This window comes from Prionailurus bengalensis, chromosome B4 (assembly GCF_016509475.1).
Source record: "Prionailurus bengalensis isolate Pbe53 chromosome B4, Fcat_Pben_1.1_paternal_pri, whole genome shotgun sequence".
NCBI classification, from domain to species: Eukaryota; Metazoa; Chordata; class Mammalia; order Carnivora; family Felidae; genus Prionailurus; species Prionailurus bengalensis.
Genome location: NC_057358.1, coordinates 68529811 through 68553745, shown reverse-complemented (window position 1 = coordinate 68553745; position 23935 = coordinate 68529811). Strand labels below are relative to the sequence as shown.

Here is a 23935-nt window from a genome sequence, read left to right as displayed (position 1 = left end):
ATGATGCCAGATTTGCTTTATCCTTTAGCTTTGTATGTATGTATTCATTCAACAAACAACTGAATGCCCACTGTGTATCAGGCGGCATGCTAGGTGTTGATGATACAGAGAAAGGTAGCATCTTTGCATTCACCATGGTGTGAACAGAAAAGGATACTGAAATGGACAACAAACACAAAGTTGTGTAACTTCATTAGACATCAAGGAATTGTGCATACACCACTTCACTATACACCTTAAATTTAAGACAACGCACAATACTTTGCAAGTATGTGGAGTCACTGGAAACATGCAAGTATGTGGAGTCATTCTTACATTGTTAAGAATGCAAATTGCTGCAACCATCTTAACAGATCTGTTTGGCAGTAATTACTAAAGTTGAACGTGTACATATCCTATGATTCTGCAATGTACAAAATGTACTCCTGGTGTGTGTGTGTGTGTGTGTGTGTGTGTGTGTCAGAAATGCATGCATATGTTCACCAAAAGATGCATACGATAATGTGCAGAGGACTGTTATTGTAATAACCCAGAATTAGCAGTTCCACTGATAGTAAAAGTGACAACTAAATTGTGGTACTTTCAAAAGGTGAAATCCGCACAGCTGTGAGAATGAACAAAGTACAATTAGTTGCAACAGTATCAGTGAGTTATACCAACACAATGTTACATAAAAGAAGCCATATTCTAAAGAAGACCTACTGAATGATTATATTTATACAAAATTCAAAAGTAGGCAAAACTTGGAGGAAAGTAATGATGGAACAGGAGAATACTGGAGACTCCTGGGGTGCTTGTAATGATCTGTTTCTCCACGTGGTTGTTGGCTGCATAGATGACTTCACTCTGATCATTCATTACTCTAGGCACCTGTGATTTGTGACTCTCCTATAAAAATTTATTTAAAATTAAGCACTGAGCACCATTCTTGATTTAAGATGAACATATTGTGGGCAAGTGAAGACAAAGGGAAAAGTAACTAGGTTGTCACCACCTTCTGGCAGTTTTCTACTTTATTTGCTACAGGCCTTCATTACCTGATGTACGAAGAATTGTGATAATCACCCACTAGTGTTCCTGTCTCAAGTACCTTGACTTTTTAATTTATTTGCACATTCCAGTGAAATCTATTTTCTTGATTAATCTTTTAATCATTGCTTTACCTATGTCATTCTCTTGCTCAGATATGATCACTGACTACTCACTCCCTTCTACTATAAAAATTAAACCCCTTAGGGGCGCCTGGGTGGCGCAGTCGGTTAAGCGTCAGACTTCAGCCAGGTCACGATCTCGCGGTCCGTGAGTTCGAGCCCCGCATCGGGCCCTGGGCTGATGGCTCAGAGCCTGGAGCCTGTTTCCGATTCTGTGTCTCCCTCTCTCTCTGCCCCTCCCCCGTTCATGCTCTGTCTCTCTCTGTCTCAAAAATAAATAAACATTAAAAAAAAAATTAAAAAAAAATTAAACCCCTTAGCCAAACATACAATGCCTTCAGTTAACAGGATCAACATCTGACTTCAACTGACTTATATGTTATCTACCTTGAATCACCTATGTAACTCTTAACGGTAGGTATTATCAGGAGATGTTCAAGAGCACAGACCAGGAACTCTCATTCTGCGACATTGGCAAATTACGAGATATTCCTGTGCCTCAGTTTTCTAATCAGTAAAATGGGGATACTACTAGTACCTATATTACCAAACTCACGAGAGGTTCGTGGGGATGCAATGAGTTAATACCTGTAGACATCTAAACAGTGTTTAACCTGATATGTATTGGCTATTATTTTGTCGTTATATAATTAGCAAAAATGGCTGCCAGGCAAGACACAGTCAGTCCTGCCTCGCCACTTGGCTCATGGCATTCTTCCTAAACATGGAAAGCCCTTATTCCATTCACACTTCTCTTTGAATCTATCTCTCATCTTTCCTTTAAAGGCCCTTTCAAGTATCATTTCATTCTTAAAGCTCAAGGCCATCATAATACAGGGAAGTCTTTTTGGTGAAACCCCTGCACCAGTCATGCATCATGGGTTTTATTTTGTTTTGTTTAATGCACACCTATCGCCTGTCTTGATTATTCAATTAGCTGAAGCATATATAATCACTAAAAGGTCTTTCTACCTCCAGCAACAAAAGCCTATTGTCATTCAACTGTGTATTTATTTACTCAAGTAAATTGTGTGGGTGGTAAACTGACAATCTTTTTTTTCAGCTTTTTTCAGAAGTATAAGTCACAAATAAAATTGTAAGACATTTCAAGTATATGCTGTGGTGACATCACATACATATACATCGTGAAAGAAGTCCTATCACCTACTCACTTACCACATCCATCACCTCACTTAATCATACCTTAATCATCTTATAGATGGAAGTTTGTATCCTTTTATGAACCTCTCCCAATTTCCACCACCTCAAATCACTATACAAATATAAGTTTCATATCTACACACAGTGAACTATCAGAAAGATAAAACAATCCTACTGAGGTGCCTGGGTGGCTCAGTTGGTTGAGCATCTGACTTAGGCTCAAGTCATGATCTCATGGTTTGTGGGTTCAAGCCCCATGTCAGGCTCTGGGCTGACAGCTCAGGGCCTGGAGACTGCTTCAAATTCTGTGACTTCCTCTCTCTCTGTCCCTCCTCCACTCATGCTCTGTATCTGTCTCTGTCTCTCTCTCAAAAATAAATAAACATTAAAAGAAAACAATCCTATTTATAATTGCATCAAAAATAATAAAATAATAAAAAGATTATAAAATCTTTAGGAATAAATTTAAAGCAGGTGAAAGATATGTACAACGAAAACTGTAAGACACTGATAAAAGAAATTGAAGAAGACATAAACAAATGGAAAGGTAATTTGTGCTTTTATGGCTTAGAATAATAAATATTGTTAAAATGGCCATACTACCAAAAGAAACGTAGAGCTTCCCTATCTAAATTCTAATGGCATTCTTCACAGAAATTCAAAAATCAATTCTAAAATTTGTACAGAGCCATAAAAGATCTCTGAATAGCCAAAACAATCCTGAGAAAGAAGAACCAATCTAGAGGCATCACACTTCCTGATGTCAAACTATTACATTACAAAGCTATAGTAATAAAACAGTATGATATTGGCATAAAAACAGATACACAGATCAATAAAAGAAGACCCCAGAGATAAACCCATGTACATATGATCAATTGACTTATGACAAAGGACCCAGGAGTGCATGATGGAAAAATGACAGTCTTTTCAATAAATAATGCTGGGAAAACTGGGCACCCACATTCAAGAGAGTGAAACTGGACTTCTATCTTAAACCACTCACAAAGATCAACTTAAAATGAATCTAAGATTTGAATGTAATACCTGGAATCCTAAAACTCCTAGAAAGAAAACATGGGGGATAAGCTCCTTGACATCAGTCTTGGCAGTGATTTTTTTTTATTTGATATCGAAAGCAAACAAAAGCAAAAATCAGTAAGTAGGATTCTATTGAACTGAAGAGCTTCTGCACAAAGAAAATCATCAACAAAATGAAAGGCAACCTATGGCTTGGTAGAAAATATTTACGCATCATATATATGGAAAAGATTAATATCCAAAATATAGAAAGAACTTAGACAACTCAATAGCAATAAATAAATAAACAATCTGACATAAAAATGGACAGAGGGACTAAACAGACATTTTTTTCAAAGAAAATATCCAAATGGCCAATAGGTACATGTGTTCAATATCACTAATCATCAGGAAAAGAGAAATCAAAACCACAGTGAGATATCACCTACTACGTGTCAGCATAGCTGTGTACTCCTAAGGTGAAGATATCAAGTGCTGGTGTGGATTCCTGTGTACTGCTGGTGGGAATGCTAACTGGCGTAGCCACTGAAAACAACACGGAAGTTCCTAAAAAGTTACCATATGATCCAACAATGTCGCTTCTGGGTATATATGCACCCTCCAACAGACTAAAGCAGGATATTGAAGAGATATCTACACTCCATGTTCACAGCAGCATTGTTCACAATAGCTAAGATACAGAAACAATTTATGTGTCCACCGACAGATGACTGGATAAAGAAGATGTGGCATATAATACAACGGAATACTTATTCAGCCATGAGAAAGTAAGAAATCCTGCCATTTGCAAGAACGTGGATGAACCTCACAGACATTATGCTAAGTGAAATAGACTGAGACAAATATAGCATGGTATCACTTATATATGGAATCTTAAAAAAAGGAAACAGCACATAGAGACAGAGTAGAAAATGGATTATTTTTGATATGAGGAACAAGTTTTTATTAGCAAGTAATTTCTACATGTGATTTCATAAGGTATATTTATTGTTTCTTTTACTTTGTTGTGATGGATTATGTGAGCAAAACATCAAATTACCTAATTTTATATAAAAATACTTTAAAAATATAGTTTAACATTACATTATCTTTCCAGCTTACTCGGTGCTAAATTTTATCCTAGTCTATATTATGAAAAAATAGTTTCCCTAGAGTGAGCAGCATGGCCAGGTGCTCATCTAATTTTAGGAGTTAAAGTTTTATTCCTATACCTTTTAGGCAACAGAATTCTTTATGATATTTTTAACATAGGGGCGCATGGTTGGCTCAGTCGGTTGAGCTTTGGACTCTTCATTTTTGGCTCAGGTCATGATCTTAGGTTCGGGGGTTCAAGCCCTGCATTAGGCTCTGCCCTGACAGTGTGGAACCCATTTGGGATTCTCTGTCTTCCTCTCTTTGTCCTTCCCCTTCTCTCTCTCAAAAATAAATAAACATTAAAATTGTTTTACACATATATTGAATGATATCTATTCTTGGGTCATTTTTTTATTTGAAGATAACAATATATTGCCTCTGAGATGCTGATTATCAAAAGAGTGATAAGCTTTTTCTTAATAACACTGTTAACTGCTTAAGAATAGGGAAGATGATTAAATATACTGTCCATAAAGCCTTTGGAGTGGGACGTGGCCACAATAATTCACAGGATTAGAAGGACCAGGTACCACATCCATCCAACACATGTCAGTTGCACTTTTCTTCTTTGTGATGCTTTTTATCTTTTTTAGAAAAAGACTGAGTGCAAACACAGGGCAGAGAGAGAGGGAGAGGGAGAGGGGGAGGGAGGGAGGGAGAGGGAGAGGGGGAGGGAGGGAGGGAGGGAGGGAGGGAGGGAGGGAGGGAGAGGGAGAGGGGGAGGGAGGGAGGGAGGGAGGGAGGGAGAGGGAGAGGGAGGGGGGGCAGAGAGAGAGAGAGAGAGAGAGGGGGAGAGAGAGAGAGAGAGAGAGAGAGAGACTCAAGCAGGCTCCACACCCAGTGCAGAGCCCAACGCAGGGCTCCATCTCACAACTGTGAGATCATGACCTGAGCCCAAACCAAGAGTCGGCCACTTATACAGACAGCCACCCAGGTGGTGATCCTTTCTCAAGACAGTGGAAAGAACAACATTTTAGAAAAGAATGGAGAAATTTTTATTCATGTCTGTAAAAAAAAAAAAATCTACTAGAAACCTAACAGCATGTATTCTATGAAAGCACAACCTTTCAAAACTTGCCTCTAAAAGTTCCAAGCACAAGCTTAGCGAGTTGTTCCTTAAGCTTCCACAGAATGCCTCACAGCTGGGGTCACCGTTAATTATTCCAAGCAGCTCTCACCATGAGAACTTCAAAGAGTCTCCCCAGCCACTCTCCAGTGCTCTAGGAAGCTTCTATCTTTTCACCAAACCATTTACAAGGCTTGGAAACATTGAAAACATCTTTCATCTTTTCAGTTCCTCTGTAGTTAGTCATGTTTTTGTGTAATTCCATGTTTAGTCCAGTGCCATTTTCTGCAAATCTGCTTTGCAGGCAAGCATGTGAATACGGTCAGCTTTACTGTGTTCTTCAAGTTCAATAACGAAAAATCTGTGTTAGGGTGAAGGCAAACATACATCCTCAGATCCAATTCAAGCATTTATATAAACTGAATTTGAAACATTTTGTTGGAGATTTGGGTTCTTTCTTATTTACAGGATAGAAGAGTCTAGAGAAAGATAATTGTTTCAGTCTGTTATCACCGGTTCTTAGAAATTTTTAAACCTAAACAGTAGGTCTTTCAACTTCTGATTGACCTTATGATACAGACACAAAGAGAAGGAATAGGATGTAACAGGGATAGCCTCCAGGGTCTGCCCACCTGGCATCTGAAAAACCTTTGCATGTAGACCATAAAGCCTGAAATTTTGAGCTCAAGATCCATCCATTCATTTCTTCTACTATTCAAAGAAAATTGACAGAATGCCCACAGTCTTCCAGGCACAATGCTGAGAGCAGGAAAGATGCTGGAGTTATTAAGTTCAATAAAATCCTAAACTGCCTTTTACTTTTTTAAATTTTATTTATTATTTTTTAATGCTTACTCTTGAGAGAGAGAGAGAGAGAGAGAGAGAGAGCCAGCGAGTATGTGTGGGGAGGGGCAGAGAGCGAGGGACAAAGAGAATCTGAAGCAGGGTCCACATTTTCAATGCAAAGCCGGATGTGGGGCTTGAACCCACTAACATAAGATCATGACCTGAGCTGAAGTCGGACTCAGGCTCAAATGACTGAGCCACCCAGGTTCCCCCAAATCCTAAACAGCTTTTTAAAGAAACCCATGCATTTGTCAGAGGAGAAGAACAAGAAAGAATGAATACACAGAGAGCACATGAAAAATGTTATAAAAGAGGTATAGAAACATACTGGTAACAGGGAAGTACACAGGTGGACTATGAAGGGCTTTAGGAAGGGGAGGATATCAGAAACTTGCCAGCTACAGAAGATGTAGGAGAGGGGCAAGAACACCAGGTCAAAAGAAAAGAAGGAATAAGAAAGAGGAGGAGTTTCATATGACTACAACAGTAGATGGTCTAAAAGCAAAAACCAAAAAGTAAAGGTTTTCAAAGTCCATTTTGCTTCACTAATAAATGTGGATTTTATCCTACTGTCAACAGAATATTAATCAAGGACCTTAAACAAAGGAGTAAAACAATGGCCATCCTGACAGGAGTAGGCAAACTGACTGCAAATGGTAGAGACTGGGCCAGGCAAAGTTCACTCAAGAAGCTACCGTGCTCAAGGTGAAAATGGAAAAAGCATGAGAATCATTAAGGTGAAAATGGAAAAATTCTGAGAATCATTAAGGCATTACTTCCAGGTAAAGTTCACATACCCTGAGTGGGGCCAATTTTTATCATTCAAGTTTCTATTGGTATAAATGAATTTAAAGTCATTCTTTCAGGGGTGCCTGGGTTGCAGAGTTGGTTGGAAGTCGACTCTTGATTTCAGCTCAGGTCATGATCCCACAGTTGTGGGATCAGGCCATGCTCAGTGTGGACCCTGCTCAAGATATTTTCTCTCTCTCTCTTTCTGTCTCTGTCTCTCACTCTCTCTCTCTCTCTCTCTGTCTCCCTCCCTCCCCCCTTCTCTCTCTTCTCTCTTCCCCACAAGTGCACTTACTCTCTCTCTCTAAAAAAACAAAACAAAACAAAAACAAAAAAAAAACAAACAACAACAAAAACATATTTTCTTTGCAAAAGACAAATGCTGCAAAGAAATAAGACCATGAGAAAGAAGATGCCAGAGGACCAGGATGACGGAGGGAAAAAGTAGGGCAAAAGTCAGTGAGATATGGCCTACTTTGAAATTTTACTTCACATCAAGTATAGATCTTATTTTAATGTTATGGGGAAGTTCTGATTCAGGATGGCAATGTAGAAAGATCCTGAACTCATGGACACACTGAATCTACAGATACATATGGAATAATTTCCTGTGAAAAAAACTAAAGTTGGCAGTGACCCCTTTCACATTGAACAAAGGAGAGGAAAATGACATGGAAGCAAATAGGAAATGCTGAAAAATAGTCTCTCCATAATCTCTACCTCCCACGCTGGTGCACTGACCTAGAATCAGGAGAAAATGCAAAACCCAAAGCTTCTTCCTGAGGAGTGAGGCGTTTGCACCCTATACTGGACACTCCAACTTTTAAGACTGAGAGACAACTCTGCAAACATTTGGCCTTGAAGACAAATGGGGTTTGTGCCCATGAGACCTGGCAAACTGAGAGTGCATTAAAAGCTGGAACGTAAGACCGGAAACCATAATACTCCTAGAAGAAAACATAGGTGGTAATTTCCATGACATTGGTCTTGACAATAATTTTTTGGACATGACAGCAAAATAGCAACAAAAGCAAAATGAGCAAGTGGGACTACGGCAAACCAAAAAGCTTCTGCATGGCAGAGGAACCCATCAGCAAAATGGAAAGGCAACCCAAGGAACGGGAGAAAATATTTGCAAATCGTACATCTGTAAGGACTTAATATCCAAAATACGCTAAGAACTCCTACAACTCAGTAACAACAACAAAACAAACAATCTGACTAAAAATGAGCAGGAAATCTGAATTAGACCTTTCAGATTTTCCAAAGAAGGCATACAAATGGCCAAAAAGTACATGAAAAGATGCTCAATATCACTCATCATCAGGGAAGTGCAAATTAAAACCACAATGAGATCTCACCTCACACCTGTCAGAATGGCTATTATCAAAAAAACAAGAGATACCACATGCTGGCGAGATGGTAGAGAAAGGGGAGACTTTGTGCACTGTTGATGGGAATGTAAATTGCTGCTGCAGCTACTGTAGAAAACCATACAGAGGTTCCTCAAAAAATTAAAAATAGAACTACTACATGATCCATCAGTTCCACTTCTGGTTATTTATCTGAAGAAAATGAAAACACTAACTCAAAAACATATCTGCATCTCCAAGTTCACTGCAGCATTTTACAATAGCCAAGATACAGAAATAACCCAAGTGTCCCTCAGTGGATGAATGGATAAAGACATTGCATATATATCACGTGCACACCAACAATGGAGTATTATTCATCCATGAAAAATGAAATATTGCCATTCACAATGATATGGATTGACTTTGAGGGCCTTATGCCAAATGGAATGAGACAGAACAAGACAAATACTGTGTAGTTCTCAAAAACAAATAAAACAAGCTCATAAATACAGGGAACAGATTTGTGTTTGCCAGAGGTGGGGGGAAGGGGTGGGCAAAATGGTTGAAAGGAGTCAAAAGGTACAAAATTCCAACTATAAAATAAATAAGAAGTGGGGATGTAATGAACTGCATGGCGACTATAGATAATACTACTATATTATATACTTGAAAGTTGCTAAGAGAATAGAAGTTCTCATCATAAGAGAAAGAAAATTTTGTAACTAACCATGTATGGTGACAATGTCAACAAGACTTGTTGGGTTGATTTTTGCAATATACACAAATACTGAATCATGTTGTACACCTGAAACTAATACAACATTGTATGTATGTGATTATACCTTCATAAAGAAAATCAGGTCATAGGTGCTCTGATGAGTTTTTTGTAGTGCAGAATGATGAGGAGAATGGGAACCACAGACCTTTTGACTTTCTTTTCACCGTGTGCAAATACACAGTGTGCAAACAGCACAGTCATGTGTGGTGGGTCCGTTTCCACACACAGAAGTTTAGCATTTAAAAAGAATCAAACTCTAGTTCATACCCTATAAATTTAAAATAAATAGTGCTTAACACATTAAAGCTTGACAGTGTAAAAAAGACATTTCCAGCATTTTCCTTGTAAGTTAAAATAAAACTATACTTATTTTTTTTAAGTTTATTTTGAGAAAGAGAGTGTAAGCAGGAGAGAGGGAGAGAGAGAATCCCCAGCAGGCCTGGACTGTCAGCACAAAGCTTGATGCGGGGCTCAATTTCAAGAACTGTGAGATCATGACCTGAGCCAAAATCGAGTTGGATGCTTCATTGACTGAGCCAGCCAGTCACCCCAAAACAATACTTAATTAATAATGGAAATTCAGTAGAATGGCAAAACACTATAATTATATAGATAGAAGATATGAGTTACTAGTTATTTTTACCCTCATAGTTATAGGAAAGAAATGGAGAATAAGAAAGATTGAAAATCTCTGCAAGGCAATCCAGTATAAATTCAAAGCCAAGACCCCAGTTCAAAGTCCATGCCCCTTCCTGAAACTACAATGCTGTCTTACATTCACAGATTCTATTACTTTACTAACCCTATGTTGTGCTTTCTTAAAATGAATTGAACTACTCCTGGGAGAACAGGAAAACAAGGCTTATCCTCGTTTCAGTGTCATTTTGCTAAGATCACATGGTGATGTCCGTTTAAGATCATAATGATTGAAGGAGCAACTTCCCATGAAGGCCTGCTTTGCCTTGTGCAGGCAGCAGATGGGACCGCCTTACCACAAGCTTCTTGAGGACAGAGAATGGTTCTTATTGCTCTTTATTTCCATAGTACAGAGATGCTGCCTGGGACACATAGGCAATTAATACTTGTTGAACGGCTGAATTAAATCATAAGTGCATAGTTACAAAATTTTCCCCACAGCCCCTCTTGTATCTGAGTGTCCTTACGAATATATGAAAACGTATGAGTTACAACCTCCTACACTTACTCATCCAAACTGTGGTGTCTATAGAAATGGGGATGACTAAAAATTGGGGAGACGGTGCCCTGGATTCTCCAAGAAAGGAAAATATCTCTGCACCCACTGTCTCTGTGTTCTGTGGAACAAACTACTTGCATAAGCTGAGGGACACATCAGGCTCATAATAGTGGGTTCTAAGAACCTGCCTTGTGCTGGGCAATTTGTATACATGGTAACCATGAATGGCATAGAAACTGAGTACAACTGGCTTGCTGGAGGTCATACACGTTTAAAGAGGCAGGACAGGAATTCCAGCCAGAGCTCCTTGACTCCAGGATTCATGCTTTTCCCACTGCAACACAGTACTTTTCACCATATGTTAAAATATACAATTATATAATGATAACTATATCATGGTAAAACAGCAGTCAATTTGAGTAGCATTCAATCAGGATTACAAATCTCATACAATGTAATTCTTTACCTGATTGACGATTGCTTTCAGTTCTTTCTTCTTTCAGACAATGTTATTTGAACAATTAAAAAACACTTTAAAAAATGTGGGATGATAATATGTTATGAAAGAGTTCAGTGATGTGTTCAAATTAAATAATAATTTATCAAAAAAACTAATTGCCCACCAGATTTACAAGCGACCTACAAAACTTGTAAATGCTTCCAAAGCATACACAAATTAGCATGGCTGCTTTATAAGGCAGGAAGGTGCACTGTGCCATCAGGCACACACAGAGGGAGCACCCTGCAAGTTTGAGACAACAGCATTCCTGAATGTTTAGCTCTCATCTGCATTTACATCTCCTGTGTTAGCACCTATAAGTGAACTGTGCAGAGACTTACACAAACACAATAATCATCAAAGATTTTTACTCTAGCAGCGCAGTGCTGGAGAAATAAAAGACGGTGGAGTTGGCAGTCTGGAATAGTTAAGTCCTTGTGGACACATTGCATTTGTAAAGTTCTTTCTGCTAGTATTACACTCATCACTTTCTAGAAAGTGCTATAATGACACTGTTCAATGTGAGAACTGTTTCTAAAGTATATGAAAATGCCTTGGGTGCTGCATTTCACTATTTATTTCAGACTAAATAGAAGACTTTAATATATACACTACAGAAAACTCTTTCTGCTCCACACTGTTCTTCCCATAGACTTCACAGTCTACTCCGCCCCTACTCTCTGGTCTCCAGAAGCTAAGAGAAGGGTGGACTTTCCAGTCACCCAGCATTGGCTAGGAGCTGGGGGGGGGGAGGGGGGGGAGAAGAAAGTGGGAACAAAGAGCCATGAATGACCCTCCACCCTTCTATTCACTTTCCCACTCTGGGGTTAAGGTTGTACTGCCTGCTATCAGTGACACAGAAATAATAACAGAGGAATAATTGCTGACAGCAGCAGTGAACTTTGATTCTCTACTCCCACACACCCTGCAGGCATCCTAACATGATGATAATCATGGTAACGGTACTGTCCTCTTACAGAATTGTGCCCAAGCTTCTGATAGTATCAAGAGTTTTCTGTGGCTCCTTTGAGTCTTGAAAGGGTGTCAAACAGCATGCAAATGATGCTTTTATTGGAAATATCCTCTGGTGAATTCCTGGTCTATGTGAACTTCCGCCATGTTTCAAAATGCCTTTGACAAGGTCTTCCTTTTCAGTCTCCGGGGATACTCTGACACCCAATACTGTAACTTCAACATCACAACAGATTTCTATTTTGAATCTACACCATACATATTTTAACAAATATGGATGTGTAAACATCTAGAAACTACTAAACATAATTGTTCAAGGAGACTGACTCCAAAAGAATTTTCCTTGCACTATGTGAAAACTATGACATGTATTTACTTTATGACTATCTTTTTCCTTTTATGATCCTTGAATTTGATCAGCTTCAGTGGAATGGAGAATATTTAAAAATAATACTTTTAGAGTTGTTGGCTTTTGATAAACTTCGGTAAATTGTTATACCTAATATTTTTATTAGAATTTCTAAAATCTCTTTATGCATCAATAGAACCAGACCTTTAACATATCTACTTTTTCCTCCAAATAAAAGATTTTAAGAAATTTTTTGTTATTTTGTAAGAGTACATAAACCTATTGTAATATGTGCTTTAACCAATTAGCTAGACAAAACATTTTTAGTATATCATGAGTATAAGTAAAAAAAAAAAGTCTAACGGTTTCTATTTATTTCAGTCACATCACTAAATTCAAAACATTTAGTCATGTGATTGTGGAAGTTAGCTCATATGAGTAGTTTCATAATATCTGAACTACTGTGTATTCTACTGCTAACACATTTATTTGTTGCACCAGGTATCAACCAGCATAACCATTTCAAATTCAAAAACTGAAAAAAAAACATTGCATCAAATTAGTTCAATAAATAAATCACTGAGCACAAAAAATGGAAAATAAATTACTCGATTTTAAAATGTTTTCTGTCTCTGTACTCTTTAAATTAATCCTATATTTCATATTGGTTTCCTGTTACTATAAAATGTGTAAACTTGACTGATACCATAACGGAAGATGAACTAAAATAAGTGACAGGAATCAAATGTGTCTAAATTTAATTGTTATAAGATCTTTTACACATATATATGTAAAAGATCAAGCGTGCTACTTGTGTGTGTGTGTGTATACACACACACAAAATAAAGTCACAAGTATCTATTCACTTTAAAAGCCAATGGCATCACTAAAAAACTAAATATGAGATATATTTCTAATAGTATTCCTTTTAAAATATTTCACACTATTTAATAGACAATATTCCAAATATATGTATGTCATCCAACTCTTTTTTTAACTGTAAATGTGTTCATATGAATCAATTATAGAACTGTAACAAAAATAGGACTATTACAATGTACCCTGGCATAAAAGAGGCACTGATAAATTTCTGTCATTGAGGCAAGTTTTAAGCTCATCAAGGTGAAATAATAATAATACTGCAGCTAGTTATAAATTATAATTTAGACTAACATGGTTGATCTCTTTGCTCTTTATATGATTTGAATAAGGTTATTTTGAGATACATTAGCAGTATTAGATAGTTATCTACATGCACTTGATTTATCAACCACAGTTTTTATAAAATTACCTCTTCATGTTTAAAAAAATGTATTTTTAACAGAAGTGCTATATCACAATTTAAAGAAGAAATTCTTCTCCTCCTTTTTAATGCAACATTAATGCAGCACACCTAACATTGTTACCTAGCTGGAAAAAATGTTTTTCAAATCCCCATTACGTTTCTGTTGTGTATATATGTGAGTATGTGTGCTAATTGAATATATGTATTCAGCTCCATTAGCCCTTCTAAGAGTATCAAACAGGCATTCATTTCCATGTAATTGGAAAAATCAAAATGCTTTAGAGATAAGGCAGAAAGTAACAAGGGCAATTTTTTTGTTGTTTAAATTATGTTGCCCTTTAAATCATATTCCACAAACCTGAGTAGAAATAAAAAGTTTCTAACGTTACAAATTGCAACATGTAAATATTTCCACTAGGCAAATTTTCAAGACAAACTGGACAGCCATCAGTGAAAGCAGGTCTGTACTATCTTGGCTACAAAACTGGAAGACGAGAATTTTAATACAAAAGACCTCTTCAGATAAAACCCAGCTTTTCAGCCAAAGACATCGCCTTTCTCTTCCCCAAAATACCTAGCCAGCTCATTTCTAGATGTTGTTGAGTTCTTTCCTGACACAGAAAAATTATTGGATCTTCTTCATTCTTTACTCTTATCCAAAGTCAAATTACTCAAAATTCAATCTTTTTAATGCACCAAGGATGAGTGAATATCTAAAAGTTTATCCAAAGTTTAATAGAGAAAAAGAACCAACTCCATCCAGAGAGTTTATATAGACATTCAGAAAGACAGCACTAGTGATGATATAACCTAGAATAAACAGAATATTTCCAAAGTAGGGGAGTCAAATAAACCTTCCAAATTTCTATTTATGCCTTTACTAATACCTTGGAAATAATTCCACTGATAAAAGGTAATCCAACCATTTTCAGTAATACCAAATACTACTATCTCAATCAGTTAAAACTTCAAAAGCACTTTGGTGGTAAATGGCAAGGACCTAAAATTCCACTATCCCAGCCCAAATTTTACTAACTTCTATAATTTACTTTCTCAACCCCAAATATTACAATAGCGCTACAGCACACATTTGAGAAAATAAAGAGTTCCCACCAGGTTTTTGCAACAGGAAAAAAAAAATTTCCCCATTGAAAAATACATGAACAAGATAATTATGTGAAACTAAGAAATGGTAAAAGGTATTGTATAAACAATTCCAAACTCTCCCTGTAACATACTAATCACAAGCTCAAAGACAGTAATATTTCCTCATCAGAAATGTTCTTGAGTAGAGATTTATCATTTTTTGAAAGGTCATACAAAATTAATCTCTTAATAATCACACAACTTTCTTCACAGTTCACAGGGACAGCAACTTATTAAAGCAGAGACACGCATTAACACATTTGGAAACTTCAGGTGATTTATTCTTTTATCTCAATATCTAAAAATTGATATAGATTAGATATAAACTCTAGATAGATATATACCCTAATAAGTATCACATCAAGGTAAAACAGTAAGTCTGGAAATTTAAAACGTCTAAATATTTCTTCCATGTCTCTTATTGGTATTTTATTATTGTCTTACCTCAATGATTTTGTCATGAATCTCCAGGCCATCTGCTCTGTCGGCAGGTCCATTTTCCAAAATTTTTGAAACGTAAATTCCTTCCTTTGATGTTTCTTCCTCATTATTCTATAAAAAATATAACTGTTAGCAGTGAGAAAGATACCAATACAATCTTAAGTTGGATAAAGTCAATTTAGTAAATGTAACATTGCCAATCCTCACTAAACATTCAACTCTCTCCCTTAGCTGGGGATTTGGCACTGAATTTTAACTTACTTAAATACCAAATAGTCATTAATCAAGATGGCAGCTTTAATGAATGAGTCCAGCATCTCTGACAAGATTATCCATTTACTTCATGTTTTTGGGTATACATAAAAAGCCATGAGGAAAGGGTATGTAAAAGGTGATATTGACTGGCTCCTAAGTATTATTTATAAAACACCTTACTTCTAGACAGATATAGCAATTAAAAAGGGCTACAGGAAAACAAAAAGCATAACCAGTCTCACTGTATAACTGGTTTGAGATGTGGTCACAGCTTTGAAAATATAATTCAGCCTCATGATGTGGCAGATTTGGAAATACAGCTCGTACTGTATCTATTCACAGGGCAGACTAGGAGCTTGCTCAAGTGTAAAATCCCAAAAGATCAACTCTAACTGCAAGAGAACCCATTTAAGGCTAATCGTTACACATTTCCAGGTGCAATGAGCCTAATGATTAGTTAAATCTCAACCATATAACCAGTATAATACAAACAGGACATTTTAGCCAGTCACGGAAAAACAATCATATTGCAGAACTTATCTAGGTAAGATGCCTGACATACTGTAATAATCATTTTAAATGTCAATTTACTTCATGGCAGGTTAAATAAAATTATTTCTCCTTACTTAGCCTTCCTTAACATGAATTTGAAGAGCCTCTTAAAAAAGGCCAATGTCGGGGCGCCTGGGTGGCGCAGTTGGTTAAGCGTCCGACTTCAGCCAGGTCACGATCACTCGGTCCGTGAGTTCGAGCCCTGCGTCAGGCTCTGGGCTGATGGCTCAGAGCCTGGAGCCTGTTTCCGATTCTGTGTCTCCCTCTCTCTCTGCCCCTCCCCCGTTCATGCTCTGTCTCTCTCTGTCCCAAAAATAAATAAACGTTGAAAAAAAAAAAAAAAGGCCAATGTCATTTAAATGTCAAACACCTAACTTGCATTTATAAAAATATTCCTTAGGGGCAAAGAAAACAAAAATGCTATGATGAAAGACTTCTTTTCATAACAAATGGGGACTGTTCTAGAAACAGAGGCACAGCAGTCATTTGTTACTAGGTTTTTGAAATACTAAACAATAAGAAAAAAAAAATGTCATTGCCATCCTGACCTAAACATAGCATATGGCCAACAACTAAAAGATAGTTTCCTTAGACAACATCTGTAATGCAAGATGCAAAAATTTCATGGCATTTTATTAAGAAAATTAAAGAACATGCATCTTTTTAAACTTCACCACCTTTTTCTAGTTACAGTGAAAATTGAGTTGATGTATTTGGAGGATATAAAAGAACTCTGCAAGTACAGTTTCTGGTTTAAGTTTGTAAGTCATGTACTTTGAAAACAATTGGCATCAATGTAGAAAATATTATTCATTCAATTAAATAAAGGATTTGAATTTGGGGAGCCAAAAATATCTCTAATCAACCATCTTTCTTTAGCATGGTATTGCTTATATACCTATGAAAACAATGATCCCTTATTTCAACTTATTTTAACTGTTTATTCATTCAACATGCATAATAAACTGCCTGGTCTGTGTTAGCATGTGAAAATTGAGCAAATTGACTTAATAAATAGAAGGTATAATCAGGCTATCCAGTTGCCTAGTATTTTCAAATATAAATTGCCTATACACATTATTATGAAATAGGTTTAAGAAGTTTACCAATGGGGATATACAATGTAAATAAAATGAGAAACCTACTGTGGTTTTATTAAAAGTAGCAAAGAGGGACAAGTTTGTTAGCTGTTGGGTTTTTTGGTTTGTTTTGTACTCTCAAAAAATGTAATTATGTACTGGAATATTTGCATTAAGGAATCTGATATTTGATCACAATGATTTTAAAGATTAAATCACTTGTTTTCCTCATTCAAAATCCACAGGTGAAAGCTGTCTTCTATTATTTTATAATCAAAGAGTGAGTTATGCATTAACAAGGTAGGTTACCTGATTTGGTCGACCTCCTATAATATTGAACCCCAAGGTGTCATTTTCTCTTTCTAACACAATGGTGAGTGGTTTATGTTCTCCATCCTAGAAGAAAAGGGATAAAATAACTAGGTAGGTAGGTAGGTAGGTAAATAAATAAATAAATAAATAAATAAATAAATAAATAAATGCTACAACAAGCCTTTTGAAAAAAATGTAAATAAGTGAACATTTGAGAAGAAGAAAATCTTAAAATTAAGGATGGTTGAATTTGGGACATTTCTTCCTAAATGTACTTTGAAACTATGTATTTAAAAGAAACGTGCTTGTGAGAAAAGTAGCTATTTTCAAAAATGTCTGAAGACTTTGTCTTTTCACACATCAATCTATCTTTTATCCGAATGCAGCATCTAATTCTGACTTCATTGTAATTTAAAACAGATTTCTGGTGACCCTACAAGTATCCTCATTTTGTTAGAGTATAATAAAGAACCTCACAATTATTTAATGTAAAAATCTCACGTTGGAAAGTCTTGAGGGATTTAAGTAGTAGTGAGCTATTGATAAAATTCTTTCAATAGTGATATTTGGATTGTTATTGTAATGCAGGATCTAATTACAGTAATCTTAATTTTAAATAGCACTCTTACTTGGTTTTGCATAACTCCTGCAGAACTTTAAAAAGAGAGAATTTGTATTAGGTAAAACAGTATGTATTTCTTTTCCCGGCAGCCAAATAATAGTAAAACGAATAGGAATTATATCTACAACCTGTTCATTAATAGAGACCAATTTAAATACAAGGTGAGATAGTGCCAGATTAGGTAAGGTTTATTCATAGCTGTGGGTATTATTAACTGTCCTGGGAAATTACATATTTGGTAATTACTTCCGAATGGTAAAATTCCATAAGCACCATCACCACCTAGTCCCAGGAGCGGTTCCCAGGGAGTGCACACAGCAGCCCCTACTGGCAGTGGGAAAACATCTCTGAGGCTCCTACAGAAGCCTTCTGATAGTCTGCAAATCATGGGCAGTTTTTCCTCACTTCTCAGAATCACAGCTCAACTTGTTGCTTGGACTTTTCTGTCATATGATTCTAGCTGTTGTTTCATCGGCCATTGCTTCCCTACGACCTTGAAACGTGGCCTGGTAACACAGCCCATTCTTGGGCCTCTCTCTGGATCTTCCCACTCTGTAAATTTACCTAGATACAAATAGGATACAGAAAGAATCAGGGATAGCATCCAGTCTCTTAAGAAGCAGTGTGCCTCCCTTTGTCAGAGCAGCAACATTTTAGCCGCTCACACTTCAGTTATCTTTTCTAGGTTCAAGGGCAGAAGGTTCTCCACTCCATGCCTGGGTTGGAGGCAGTGCAACGCGGTCCCAAATGGGAATCATCCCGTATTGCTCCTCCCTGGGACAGTGAAGAATGGAAACAGCTCCTTGAATGGAGTGCAAGTCCTGCTAAATCCCTGCTCACCATGGCAGCGACCAACAATGTCAAACACTGTGAAGAAGTCCTCCAGAAGAGAAGTAACAGCTTTATAAACAAGCCTCTTCACACGGGGTGCTGCAAACAGGCTTGTTTATTCAGTCTGAAAGCGGGCAGTCCACCAGCACGGTTCGGGGCCAGCAGCTTCGACAAAGAAGGGAAACAGCCGCTGCCCACGGGCTCACAGGGCTACTATGACCGCAGATGGATGTGGCTGCTCTCAGATTTGGTCCCCCAAGCCACACACACACACACACACACACACACACACACACTCCACCAATGATGAAATACTTAGGAAGGGAAGGATTCTTTAGGGAAGGTCGGGCTAATGAAAACTCTGCAGGTCTAAGAAATCCCATTGCTCCCTCTCCCAACTCGAGGTTTTCCTGGATTCTCACATCCCTGATAGTCCCTGCACTGAGTAGAGGCGATGCGAGCAGTTTGGCAGGGAAACTAAGTCATTCAGAGCTAAAGGTGTGCGACTGACAAGGCCGCAGGGATGCTGGGGCAGCGGGAGAGGGGAGGCAGGGTCGGAGAAGTCCTCATTTCCTGGCTTTCCTTTTCTGATTGGCTTTAGGAACAAGCCAGAGGTTGCCCCCCCCCCCCGCCCCCCAAATAGCAGAGAGGATAGGGCAGGAAAGTGAAAGATAGGGAGCGAGGGGTCGGGGTGGCAAAATGAGTTTTCCTAATTCCTCCTCCATCGAAAAGTTGCAATTGAAATCTGTTTAACTCGTTCCAATCCTAATAAAAGTGGAAGGGAGAAATCCTTCTCAAATGCAACACAAACCCATCCGAAAGGTGCTGACAGTGGAGTAGGGTCAGGGCTCGTGGATGCTTCCCACTGCATGGTAAGGACGGATGTCACCTTCTAAAGGAATCCCCAAGTACCAGAAAGAAGCGGTCCTCTTTCCACCCCAACCGTTCCCCAGGTGCCCGACCCCTCTGCGCTTACCCGGCCGTGGCCGCCGCCCAGGTCTCTGGCGAAGTTGCGGACGTGAGCCATGTACTGGGCGAACTTCTCCTGGTACCTGCGGGCCGAGAGCTGCACCTCGCCCTGCAGCGCCCAGAGCTGCGCCAGCAGCGCCTTCTCGCGCCGCCTCCAGGCGAGGACTCGCGGCCGGGGCCCCCGCCCGCTGCCGCCGCGGACGCCCGGCGGCCCCCCGCGCGCGCCCCCGCCCCGGCCGGGCCCAGGCGCCGTGGCGCAGCCCCCCCGCGCGGGCACGTCCCCGCCGCCGCGGCCGCCGGGCCCCGAGGCGCAGCCCCGCCGGCGGCGGCGGGCAGGGCCGAAGTCGCAGCGCTCCACGTGCGCCGCCAGCTCGCGCAGCGGGACCGAGCGGCCGCAGCCGCGGGCGCGGTAGTCGCACTGGATGCGCAGCTTCTGGATGAGGCTGCGCAGAGGCAGCACCCGGCACAGCTTGCCCGGCGCCAGGGGCTGGCACTGCAGCGGGCACCGGCGCCGCCGCGCCACCCAGGGCAGCAGGCAGCTGGCGCAGAAGACGTGTCCGCACGGCGTGCACAGGGGCTCCTCCAGCACCTGGCCGCACAGCTTGCACTCGAAATCCGGGTCCACCGCTTCGGCGAAGCGCTCCAGGGCAAAGCCCATGATCGGGAGGGGGAGAAGGGGGAACGAATCGGAGTCCACTTTCTCCAAGCCCCCTGTCTCCTCCGGCCTACCCCTGGGACGGCTTTCCCGCGGCAGGGGCCGCGGCTAGTCGGAGGGCAAGAGGAGAAGGGTGGGGGGTTGTGATCCCTGAGTTTGTTTGGCTTGAAGTTTTCAGGCTCTGGCAGGGTCCCCTGACTCCGCCGTATTGACGCTAATAGACGCCACCTCAGTGACCCCCACCCCCGCCTTGTTCGCGGCTCTGCAATTTATATTCTTTCAAATTTTGTCCGCAGAGAGCTGAGGCCAGCTTACAATGGCCCTTGGGAAAGCTGTGTTTCCTTTGCCTGAACAGTGAACTTCAAGCAGTCCTCAGGCAGAGCTGATAATGAGCACAGCGCAGATGTTGCGAAGCAACTTTTAATTCCACCAGAATGTGAACTCTCGGGGGAGCAGGATTTTTGTCCGTCGGTTTTCCGCGGAATTCTCATCGCCCCGCATCCAGTAGATCTTCAATAAATGTGTTTGAAATACATGCACTTCTGTTCTTTCATATCAGCCAACTACAAAATCACCAGATAAGTGGCTGCGACCTTAGGAAGTCACTCTGAGGTGTCTACAAGAGCCAGGCTTCTCAAATCAGGATCCAGAAATAAGGTGAGTGTAGCGAGGCGGGATGATGACTGACAGCCAAGATGGGGAAAAGGCCAGGTGCTGGCCCTAAGACACCTCCCTCCTAGAACTTGCAGGGCCATTCAAGGCCTCCTACCGTGTGAGGAGGCCAGGATTCTGTTACTAAGCAGCCTGACTCCAGATTCAATCACCACGCTATCCATCTTCTAATTCCACAGGTATTTGACCAGTGGGAATGGGAATGTGATCATCTGGGCACCTGGAAAGGAGAATTAAAGGAAAGGATTATGAAGGAAAGCCGTGAAATAACAAATCATATCTTATTTACCCTGAGTACACAGTTTAGATCAAAACTATCTATGCAGCAAAAGATCAAAGTATGTAGCATGCCAGGCCCTCCTAAAAACGTACAGTAAGGGGATCCCCCAAGCCCTCCTTACTCACCTTCTTTCACCACCTTCTGAACCTTAAGTCTGCAAAGCAACCCCATCCCCTGGATACACACCACTCATTGCCATTATCCTGAAGCTACTTCCACATGCTAGGGATGGGCTTTCTAAATTAATCATTGATGATTCCTCACTGCCAGCTGAGTGTTGTTTCCTGAAAGCTGTGTATCTTTGTATAGCACCAAAGGCATCCATTGAAACACATGAAAAAGACTCCAGGTTTTGTGCTTTAAATCCTTGGCGCTCACTGAAGAATTAGCAAAAGGCTAATTGTAGAGGCTACCGAGAACCTTCTGAGCCTTCTTTCTGGTTGAAAGATGAGATTTTATTAGAGCAGTTCAATAATGCGTGGGGATCCTGGAGTGGCTTGCCAGATATTTGATAGGCTTTTAAGCATGTTTAGAAAATAAGAGGCTGTGTTTCACATTTTATACATACAGATATAATAGCATTTGCCACAATGCTCCAAATTTCCACCTCCCCTTTGGCCAAGCTTTTGCCAGGTAAATAAGCAAACAATAAATTCCTGAAGAAAAAAGAAATAATTTAACATTAACACCGTAAACATATTTTTGTAAATTGTAGAGACCATGTAAAGCAAAATGTTGCAGAATTTATTCAAATAATTCTGGGCAGGAGGAATCGGTTTCATCTTTTTTTTTTTTTTTTTTTTTAGTTATTATAAAAGCTATGACTTTTAGCTATGACTTTATAGCTAGTCCTTGACATTGATTGTTTCACAATAAACATAATGGCCGTGAGAACATTTTACAGAGGGTAAAAATATGGAATCCAAAAATATTTTATTGAGGTCTTAGGAAAATGAGACTTGCAGTTACTTGAAAAGACTAAAATAAAGCAATAGTTATATGATGTCCTTGGTCCACCCATGCAACTCTTGTAGCAAAAGTAAGGAACATGAGCAGAGTATGGTATGACTAATTCCAGAATGTATAACATTTTGATTGTTAAAGAGAAGATGGATGTCAAAAACCCTGTCCACAGAGAATAACAAGTTTAAAAATTAGAACATGCGAAGTGAGGCCAAGTAATGAAGTAGGCCAGAAGGGAGCTTAGGAAAATCTTTCACAGGAGAAAATGCAAACTTCAGCACTTCCAAAATAGCGAAGTACCAGGAAAAACATTACAGGAGTCAAACGCTAAGGGAATTGTCACACCCAAGTGAAACTCGTGGACTCTCCCCATCTGAAAATGTATGTGCGTGATAAATTTGTGATATCGCTTGAGCAAAACAGTATGATTTCAATTCCCAGACTATAAAAGGGTATTCTATATATTAGAAAAACTGTGGTATCTTGGAAAATTGTGATAGCTAGGTACATGGATTGAGGTAATTAGCTTAGATAAGCAAAAAAGCATTCGGAATAAGTTTGAAATATGCCCAAATATTTCAGCAAAAACAGATCGAGTAACATTTAAATGTCTTTTGGCAGATGAGACAAATTAACACCTTGTATCATTAACTAGGGCATATCCTTGTTTTCACTGATGATAGCTCCTTTTAAGAATCTCTGGTTGGGGCGCCTGGGCGGCTCAGTCGGTTGGGCATCCGACTTCAGCTCAGGTCATGATCTCGTGGTCCGTGAGTTCGAGCCCCACATCGGGCTCTGTGCTGACAGCCTGGAGCCTGCTTCAGATTCTGTCTCTCTCTCTGACCCTCCCCCGTTCATGCTCTGTCTCTTTCTGTCTCAAAAATAAATAAACATTAAAAAAAAAACCATTAATTTAAAAAAAAAAAGAATCTCTGGTTAGTGAAAGTTGCAGGCTGAACAGCAACATGAGGAAAAGCTGAAAGGCAGACCACTGTCTTCTTTCTTGTTGGGCAAGGCCAACTTCTAGCTGTCCTGAAAGTTGGGGCCAAGACCAGGCCTGTCACCTTTGATTCAAACTGGACCTGAGAATACATGCCAACCCAGAGACAAGAGAAGGACAGTTAATAATCTTAGTTCATCTTCACGCCAACGACCATGGCATAACTCAAAATATCTACAAGTAGTCAGTACTTGATATTTTCAATGTAGGAACAAGTTTTTGCTTCAATCCACTGTTATGTATTCATGAAAACAGATAAAAAATTAACTTGCTATATTCCGCGGGCCAATTCCTAGCAATAAGGAAACTAGAATACACCTCTGGGTGTTTCCAGTGAGAGGAGGCAAGGTTCCAACCTACCTCTGAGTCATCCCTACTTCCAAGATGAATAGAGAATCTTAGAGCTACTGACTATCAAATGCTAACAGATCTAATATTGAATACTATATTCTGACACTGAGAAATTGTAATTAGAGAGGTGAAAAAGGAGAAAGAGATCATTTTTTCCCACCCCATCCATAGATAATACTTTATAGA

The 23935-nt window shown here is 39.4% G+C and overlaps 1 protein-coding gene across 1 annotated transcript in view; it reads right to left on the bottom strand.

The window, feature by feature from the left end:
• PDZRN4 (PDZ domain containing ring finger 4) overlaps positions 1-21107 on the bottom strand; it is a 372961-nt gene extending 351854 nt beyond the window's left edge. Inside the window, exons 1-3 of the mRNA XM_043563340.1 lie at positions 19836-21107; positions 17404-17490; positions 15212-15319 (exon numbers count right to left, since the gene is read on the bottom strand). Of these exons, the coding sequence (XP_043419275.1) occupies positions 15212-15319; positions 17404-17490; positions 19836-20486 (846 nt within the window). The 5' untranslated portion in view covers positions 20487-21107. The remainder of the gene's footprint in view (positions 1-15211; positions 15320-17403; positions 17491-19835) is intronic.
• Between the last annotated feature and the right edge of the window lie 2828 nt (positions 21108-23935).